General features: G+C 38.4%; 1 protein-coding gene across 1 annotated transcript in view; it reads left to right on the top strand.

Annotated features, from left to right (window-relative positions):
* The first annotated feature begins 8,998 nt into the window (after positions 1–8,998).
* LOC133978731 (versican core protein-like) overlaps positions 8,999–9,878 on the top strand; it is a 41,485-nt gene continuing 40,605 nt past the window's right edge. Inside the window, exon 1 of the mRNA XM_062417034.1 lies at positions 8,999–9,104. Coding sequence (XP_062273018.1) covers positions 8,999–9,104 — 106 coding nt within the window. The remainder of the gene's footprint in view (positions 9,105–9,878) is intronic.

The raw sequence follows: 9,878 nt of genomic DNA, 5'->3' as shown, positions 1-9,878 counted from the left end.
AACAATGTTTCAAACTACTTCATTTGTTGATATTTTTTCTAACTCAGAAATGTACATTAATCAGTTTTATTGGGCCTGTTGTGTCTGACTGCATTACCTGTTGTTTCTTTTGCTCATAGTGGGCAGTGCTGCATTTTCTGCTGGGGGCAGCACACATATGGAAGTAAAGCAGTAGGCAGGCTATTAGAATCCCAGGGAATATTTTTCAGGGCAATACAAAACCAGCAGTGAGTCTTCCTGCTGAACCACTTTGAACTGAATGCGTAAGCTTTGAGTTCTGTGGATATAGTGTTAGATGCATATGTTGTTGTATATGTGGGATTTGAAGAGATGTAATTGCTTACATATATTCAGTAAAAGCCTCACATCTGTATATTGCAGCCACATACTGTACATTATTTCTCTTGTTGCTTTGCTCGGTCGCATTTACTGCTGCCTTGTCCTCCACTCGTGTAGTCTTTTCCGCACTGGTCTACATCTTTTGCCAGTGGCTAAAAGTATGCGCTTTGTTTAAACCCGGTCATTAAAACAGTCCTTTGATCATCACACAAAAATTAGCGGTTTCCCTTTAAGATGCTAGTGTGAACTGATTGGCCTCATTATCTGAATTAAAGCAAATGTTCTGCAGGTTTTAAGAGGTTGGTAGTTGAACATTAAGTGTTTGATAATGACAACCTGCTGCAGAGTGTGCTGCCGGAAGACTTTCTCTCTTCACACTGTGAAGCACTTTGTGTAGAAATGTGCTTTTTAAATACATGTATTGATTTTTTCTATACTTTACCAGTAAGTCATGTATGGATAAAACTATTCCACAAAGCATTTTTAATGATTGCCACCTTTTTCATGTCCCTCATATTACTGGAAAGTAATTACTGCTTAAGACGATTTGCGATGTTTGCAAGTGTGTTGGCATGTGTCACTATCATATAGGTTGTTTCGTTACCAGGCAATACTTATGTAACTACTTACAGTATGTAGATGTAGAGTAAAATAAACACTAAGCAATTTTAAATATTATGTATACCATCCAAGCATTTGTAATGGATAACCAAAAGGGATTTTTATTTCAGTTTTACCAAAGCATCTTCTAGAATTGTAATTGGAACCAAAGAAACCAAAATGACTTTCTACAGTTGAGTTAATTCTCTCTCATGGCTGGGAATGCATCATGTTATTATCTTGACTTCCTCTTGGTCAGAGACCAAAGGATTGTCGAGCTATCCACATTGCCCTCTCCTGTGTAGGCCTAATTGTTGCCTGGCTGTGCAACTGTCTCGCACACCCATTTCTACTGTGGTTAAAGTACAGTGGGAAGAATGACTCTGCTGGAAATGTTACCCTGGGAATAGTCTGCCGAAATGTCATAGATCATACATTTTTAAATACCTTGGTGCTAAATTGTCAAATATCACACTTACCCAAGTTTAATTTGAAAAATTGTAATCCTGAGTTCCTAGAGGTCATGTATATGCTGTATAGGCTGATTGTAGCATTTAGGATGAGGTTAGAGAATTAAAATTATCCCACAATCCTGCATTGTGTTGACTAAGTTGCCGAAGATCTATGACATGGGAATGGTCTCTGTTTCTGATTATCAAACCATTTTCTCTGTGCCTTCTTTCTCTTTTTGTCCCTCTTACTTACTTCCTCTGTCATTGTTCCTTTGGCCTCCTTCCAGATTAAAGTGGTTTGCATGAAGGTGGCAGATGCAGTGCTTCATATAGGTCCAGTCCACTGAGCTTCTTGAATAATCACCATTTAAACCTTTATCATTTACTACAGCTTTGACACTGACATTTGGGTGAGGTGGTTCAAGCGCAATCTGATAAAATCTGATAATCAGTTGGAACACGTTTGCCAGAGTTTCACAGAAATTGTGTTTTTGTGCGTCACATTTAGTTTCACATACAGGCCTTATTTTCTAATCAAGTGATTCAGTCTCACCACAGTGGTGTGAAACCCTGTGGTGTAATTTTACCTTTCTCTCATCAAGTGATATTCTTCAAAAAAAGATCTATGCTACATTTAAGCTTGACCTAACCTAACCTATATTTTACCTTCAAGCTGATCCCAGTTACAGTCCAATTTCTATCTAGCTAGAATGGGAAATACATCACTCACACTTTTATAAGCCTTATGGAGCTTTCATCTTGTCATGTAGTCACATGGCTACAGAAAAAATGTGTGAGATTTTAAAGAGAGAAGTGTGTACAGAGAAAGAGATCACCCAGTGAATGAAGAAATTAAATCCAGACCAGCTGAAAGATGGATGGAAAGTTGGAGCTCTCACTTGACGCACCAATTAGTAGACAGCAGAACAAACCAACGTATCGCTCTAATACCTTCAGACTGACTGACAGTCCACCAGCTGTTACAAAATGATTGACACCTGCTCATTGATTGACACCTGGTGCCAAGGGCTCCAGACAGTTGTGTGACTGTACACTCTTCCTCACAATGGCAGTGTACAGCCCTTTCTTTTTTCTTTGTTTCTTTCTTTTTCCTTTCAATTATTTTTATGTTCGGAAGTTGTAGAAATGAGTGGGTGTGGTTGACTGGGAAGAAGAGTGGTATTCTGCTGCTGTCTGGTTGTGTTTCTATTAAAACACAGACATAGTTTACTGTAACTATCTATTTTTAACATGTTACATTTGACTGTATAGCAAGAGTTAGTACCTGTGGATCTTAGCAAATCTGTCCAGTGTTTTCCTTTAAACTATGGCTTGCTCATAGACCACCAGACCAGCACTAACCTGAAGTAGAAACTGACTTAGATGATTTTATCAACCATACTGATATCAAGTATTTTCTGTAATCTGACCCTTATTTTTCTTATCAAGTTCAATATTCTAAATATCCTTGCTGTATTTAAATTTTTATATCTGATTTTTATAGTGATTTACCAAGTCGAGTTTACTGTTCAAAATGTATTATTTTCTCTGTGTTAATGTTTTCTTTAATAGTTTTAAATAGCTTTAATTCTTGTTTGTTCAAAAGACCAATTATGTTAAATCTGAGTTAAGACTGATTCCAAAAGGGCTCCAGAGAAGTCAAGATGAACAATAGAAAAACTCCTACTGTTGTTATTAGTAAGAGCCAACTGTGATATAACTCCATCACTCAGCATAGTCCTTTGTACTGTTTGAGATGTGATAGAAATAGGAAACTAGCAGTGGTGTTTATCCAAATAACTAATGTGCATGCTGAGCATGTAGCGAGAACATTTAACAGTGTCTAACAGCGTACATTTGCTCAAAAATGTCATTATTTGCTCAAATTTGGAAATTTTAAAACAAAATATTATTGCACAATGTTACAAGCTATTAATGAAAAAAAACTAAACCAGCAGTGCAGACGGAGCTGAGAACAGTGAGTCTGACAAGTCCTTGTCAAAACGTTTGAGATAAACCAAGATATGAGTAAAAATATAGTCCGGAGACTGAGACCCGAGAAGTACAACCCTGGTTCATTATATCCAGCTTCTATATACAGTATATCTTTAACAGCTCTTTAATAACAGCCAGAAATCATCAGTCACGCTCTGGTTTGCATGGACAAGTACTTTGTTCATAAGCTGTCTTACATTTCTCTTCAGACAATATCATTAAATATAAAAAAAAATGAGCAAAATATACATTGACCTAAATTGGTTTGAAGAAACATGATTAAAATCTTTTCCTGCACTGTCGCTTGCCTCTTTTGGCCTCTCTGTAAAGCTGAAGGGATCAGCCTCGGTGGTCTGGGCCTCCACACTTGGCTCCAAAGGATCAAGGTTAATGTCTGTCTAGAGGCAACTTCATTTTCCCATATTTTATGCTTCAAAGAGGGGTTTCACCCACAAAAACATACATGCATTCAAACTTGTTTCCCTGTAATTCGGGTAACACATTGAGTAGGGTTTTGTTTGACACATCGTTCATTGTTCCATACCATTATTTATTTATTCAGTTTTCTCCTAGCATTGCTCAGAACAGTCCTTTGGTAATTTTGGTGTGTGCAAGGTGTTGGTTTCTTCTAGTTTATAACGTATCAGGTGACTCAGTGATTCAGATCATGGTTGTAGATATTGGAGAATTCCCTTTTACAGAACCAAAGAAACATCTTGATCTTGAAGGTCACTGTGAACTGTACAGTGTTTAATCAATAAAACACGTTAAAATCTGACCAGCTTTTGGCTTCCACAGCTGAGAGTTTCAGGAGGAGAGATCCCTTGGGGCCAGAGAAATTTAATGCTCCTTTTATGCCGTCTGAGGTGGCATGGGGCCGGAGGTAGACCACTTTTATAGGTCATGTGATATGTGGGTCATCTTGGGGCCCAGACAGTGGATCACAAGGATCAAACACTCTTTTATTGGCTCTCTGACTCATTGATTTACAGGTACTGAAAGGCAACAGGCGATCCACAGTTACACATACAGTAGAGACATTTTACACAGCAGTAAGTGAGTTGCAACTTTTAACTTAACGATGACTCAGTTAAGAAGGTAAAGCAGTAAATGACAAAATGATTCCCGTAACTCCAAAACTGTTGTGAGTTATCGTTAATTTTGTCGGGGTCAGGTGGTAAATTCTGCCCAGAATCAGGTCATTTTCTGCGTTGTGTCATGTTGTTTAGTTATGAAAGCTGGTCCCTGGAGCTGTGTGTCATCAGTATGCAATCTGTCTTTTTCAGAGTCTATTATTGATTGCAATACATGCACCCTTGTTTCCTCTGCATGCCCAGAGTTCAAACGTCCTTCAAACAGCATAGACCTATTAAAGATATGTTTAATTGTAATTTTCTGAAGTTGTATTAAATTGTCTAATAGAGACTAAATGCCACACTAAGTAGCAGGTTGTATATGTAATACAGATAATTAGTGGAATACACCCACATAAATTGTTAACTCCATGTATCCATTTCTATCTCACCCAGTGTTTCCTTCACCTCCTCTTTCTCAAAGTCCAGACCAGTTCAGCCTTGCAGAGATGTACTGGTGCTGAGCACTGCAATGATTGAAGTCACCTATATGACTTTTTACAAGGGCCCTTGGGTTTCAAGGGTAACCTTCTCTGTCAGACTCTTATCACCTCTGTACTGACTCTCAGATGGCAGAAGAGGCTTCAGAAGACAAAAAACATAATTTTGAGCAACTAGTCTGCACTGCTAGAACCAGCAGCCAGACTTGCCCTTCAGTTTGGAATCACATACAGAAGTTGTGCTTGTTGTACTTTATGCTGAACTCATTCATGGTGTTGAACTGTTGAAATAAAATAAAAGCTTCTATGTGAGCTTTACAAGGAAAAATGTTAATTCTATGCCAAAAAAGTGAAATTTGTTTGAATTGTTTTTGCACAGAACTAAATGAGAAACAGTCAGTTATGCTCACCTTATCGACCTTAGTGAAAGCTATGCAGACTTATACAACTCTGTTGTGTAATTATAAAGCAAAACTAAAACACATATAACTCCTGGTTTAGATGATGAAAATCTTTCAAAAATCTGTAAATATATGTTTACACAAACATCACTTTCTAATTACTTCCTTTTCAGGTATTCGACTAAGATTTATTACAGACAAGATGTAATTTAGTTGAGCTACTCTTCTACTTCTTTATTAGAGAGTGTGATCAATGAGTCAGATGTCATTGAATCACATTGAATTATGTTAAACTCTGAAAAAAAGAGAAAAAAAAGATATTTGCTCAGCATAGTTGTAGCACAATGTTATATCTGACCTGTGCACTTCTTGCTATTTGCTTCTTCTAAAGGGGTTGTCTAGGAATTCATGCCTATGATAATATTCCACGTTTAAGTCACTCTAATTCAGTGCCAAGAAATTATCACCGGTTCAACCAATAAAAAGATAATCTTCAGTGGAATAGATTACAGTTCATCCAGGAACAAGTCATTATTGCGGGATACTAATGAATGCCAGTAAAACAGGTCTCCTGTCCATCAGCCTGCATAGTGTCCCAAAAATATGACAATCATTAATTTGCTTTTAGCACCATTCTGGATATAGGCACCGCAGACAGACAATACATATGATTATTATCATTTGATTATTTTTTATTGATTTTTTTGGTCTCTGAGATGTCACAGACCAACTGGAAGAGACATGTCTTAGACCAGCACTGTTGGGAGTTATAATTACTTCCAGACAGCAGATTACCTCCAACACACACACCTCACTGACTCAGCTAAGCCCTCCTCCCTATCTAGCAGTAGCCAATTGTGGTGATTATTAGGCAAGAGTCGATAAATTGTAGTCCAGCCTCTCCCCCCTGTGGAAAAGCCAAGCACAGAGGTTTTAAGCACTGTTTTCTGACTCCCCACCACTTCAGTCAGGCAGTCATACTGATCACTGATCACAGATCACTTCCCAGATCAATTCCCATTAGATATGACCCATTTATATACATACATATAGACAGATAAATAGATAGATAGATAGTTTCTCCCAAACGATGTCCGTATAACGTATACATGCAAACACACAATGACACTCCAGTTAAAAACTTGAGTATAAAATAACTGAACTTATTAGGGCAAACTTGATTCATATTTTTTGTATGTGGGCATCTCGCGAAATCCACTACACGTGATAAATGCGACTCCATAAAAGGTCTAAAATGGCTCAGTAGGATGGATGGGAAGAACTCTTTCACAGTATTGAAACAAATGTGTTGTTGGAACCAACAGTGACTTCTGACTGAAATTCAAGAGCCAAGGTCTACACCACCCTCTTTCCATTGCGCATCATTGGATAAGACTGGTGTGCTATACGCAGGGCACCAATGTGCGACTTAATTGTTCATACAACAAGCGAATAAACACGACACACCTACAATAATTTAAGAAAATCTGAGGACATGTATTTTACATTTGATTACATTATTTGAAAATATTATATTTAGCATCCTAAAATGAAGATGCGCTCACCCTAAAATGCTGCTCTGGTAAAATAAAAGTCTGATTCGATGAGGATGCACCTCTCAGATTAAGTATATTTCCGTCCTCCCCAAGGTGTCTCATTCACTTTTCAGATGGGCATTCTGCCCCGCCTCTCACTGACGAAATAACAGTGTGCGTTAGGCAAAATTGAACTTGTTGCTTGCCAGCACTTCACGGTTTCTGTCTTTCTGTTCAGAACCAGATCATCCCGGAGCTGGACCCCGTAACTCTGGAGCATCAAGGAGAAGAAAAGGGCGCAGGGAGATAAGTGCTGTTGAGCTAATTTGAAGTGGACATATTTGGGCACTTTTACGCACGCGTGTTATGCACTGGGACTAACTGGATTTAAGGACATACATTGTCATTTGTGTATTTTATGGAATAAAACATCTTTCAACGTAAGTATTTGTTCAGTATTTTAGTATGAACTTAAGTATTAATCGAAACTATTGCTAGAAGCCTGGAAAATAATTGTAATTGTTGACATATTGTTTTCTCAATGTGTAATGTTTTATACATTTTAAACTCTTTAAATTATGGTTAGGTTCAAGTGGAAGTTTGTTCTCACTCGAGACATTATTTAACAGGAACGCACCCAATGATGCCTTGTTGTCCTTAGATAACCTTCTCTGGTGTCTCACGGTGCTGAGAGAGGCGAGTTAACTAAATCAGCACTGCGGTTTGGAAAGTACTTCAGTACTATTTTGATTCATAGCATACAATTTAATTCACAAGTTAATGCTGTTTAGATTTCCCACGAGCATCCACAAACAGCAGGTGTTTCTTTGGAGAGGAGGAAAGTTAAAGCAATGAGACCAAAAGTAAAAAGTCGAAATTTTAATAGATTCCTCACTGGATGACAGTGTCAGCATCAGCTCCCAGTGAAAATGAAAATATCTGTAACCAATTATACGCCTATGTGATGTCCAAGTGCTGGCCATCATTTGACTCTTTTTTCGGATTCCTAGAAAACCTTCTGCAACTGCCTGAAGCTTGCGCACATCATTGTATGCATTAAAAATACGTCTACACTGAGTATTCATTAAGAGGGTTCTATGTGGACAGACAGGTTCTACCCACCCTGAAATAATTTAGATGATGATCTTTTGGCATGTCAGTTGTCATTACATAGCAAGTGTCTCGTTTTATAGAGAATAACAGTTTGCATCTCGCACTTTGACCCACTACTTGTGTTTACACGGTAGGGTGCAAATGAGGGCGGGGGGCTCACTGCTCTCTGTCCTCGTCTCCAAAAAACTCTGCAGTCCGACCCCACAAGAAGCTTTTACCTATCAGCCCTGTCACCCACAAATAAGCCTATTAAATGGCATTTGTAAACTCAAAATAGTATTTTTAATGGTATGACTATATTCTGCCAGGTATGTTATATGTCAGGTAAATGTGATGTCACCTTTGTTCAAGGGCTTTTTAAGTGTTTCACTGTTGTTCTTTTAAGTGCAGATGTGTTTAAAGAAGGAGCTCAGTCCATTAACATCAAGAACAAACGGTTTATAACATTTCATGTTCAATTATGTGATACTGGATTCTGAGCTGCACCGATTTCTGTATATTTTATGTCTGCTTTGTTTGTATTAATAATAGATGAATATTGAATTTTGCTTATGCATGCAGAAAAAATGAATTGATGAATCTGTGACTCCCTAAGTGTGGATGCAAAAAAAAAAGATAAATCACAAAAAGAAAATCCGTATGAATTGCTCCTTAATGCACCTTTTTTCCTTTTCTTTTTTTTCTTCCAACAGATGATACTGAACATAAAACATATCCTGTGGTTATATTTTCTCTGTGAAGCTGCAACTGCAACGGGTAAGTCTGCCTCATTCTCATTCTCATTCTCAGTCACTCCTCACCTCTTTCCACCTCTGTGTGTTTCACTACACATAAAGTCTAAAAAAACCAACTAAATAGTACATTCTAACACGGTTGCATTCAGTTAGCGTCTGTTAGTTTATCTGCAGTAAAATAGATATGTGTCGGTGGTGCCTTACAGCATTAAAGTTTTACTCTCTTCTTAAAGTAGTTCTTCTTCTTGTGAAAGTTATGAGACTCTACTCAGAGGTGAAGGTGGCCGTGTGGTCTGCGGGGGTTTGCATCTCGGGTCCCCCCGGGCCCCCTGGCTCTCCTGGCCCCTGGTCCCTCTTTCTCTGTCTGGATGTGGATGGACACCTTTCAATTAGACTTTGCTCTCAGTCTGGAAATAACAGCTGGTTTAACCCCTCGTCCTAATAAGGCCCTCTGTTAAAGCACACACAATCATGCCTCTGGGGCAGTCTCACCACTGTTTCCTGAGCATTCCCTGCATTGTTCCTTGTGAATGTCCCCCAACCCCCCTCAAAAAACAAGTAAATCTTCTTCCTCTCAACAGTGCCACATGTGATTCAGCCTATTGCCATTCATTTGTGTCAGGCATTGTGTCTGATATCCCCCTTGGTTTGCTTCATCACACAGGGGTGGCATGAGACTGAGATACAGTCAGGGCTCAGAGGGGAGCAGAATTAAGCTTAGTAATAGTTGCCTTGTCTGGTTTTGCAGTAGTTTAAGATGTAGGATTACAATTAATCTAAATACCCATGTACAGCAATATAGGTGTTTTATATCAGTAGTATTTTTTCTGTTTAGAATAAAGTAGGAGGTCATGAGAGGTGGGAGACATATTGTCCGGGATGCTGATGACATATGCCACTTCTTTTTATGTGGGTCTAACAGTCATCAAGTAGTCCTGTAGTTAAAGGAGGGATTGTTTGAGAAATACAACTAACGTGCAGAACTCTGCGGTGGCCAAACATGAAGTGATGCAACCTGTTTAACCAATCATCCTTAACTTAATACAAACATGTTGTACATAGACTACAGTCAGTGTTAAATTTGTTCCCGCAACCATCATTTTAAGAATGAGGTTTGACTTTCCAAGAGCCATTTT

The sequence above is a fragment of the Scomber scombrus genome, chromosome 4, assembly GCF_963691925.1.
Source record: "Scomber scombrus chromosome 4, fScoSco1.1, whole genome shotgun sequence".
In the NCBI taxonomy this organism is placed as follows: domain Eukaryota; kingdom Metazoa; phylum Chordata; class Actinopteri; order Scombriformes; family Scombridae; genus Scomber; species Scomber scombrus.
The sequence above is the reverse complement of the archived record's forward strand: the minus strand, read 5'-3'. Positions and strand labels throughout refer to the sequence as shown.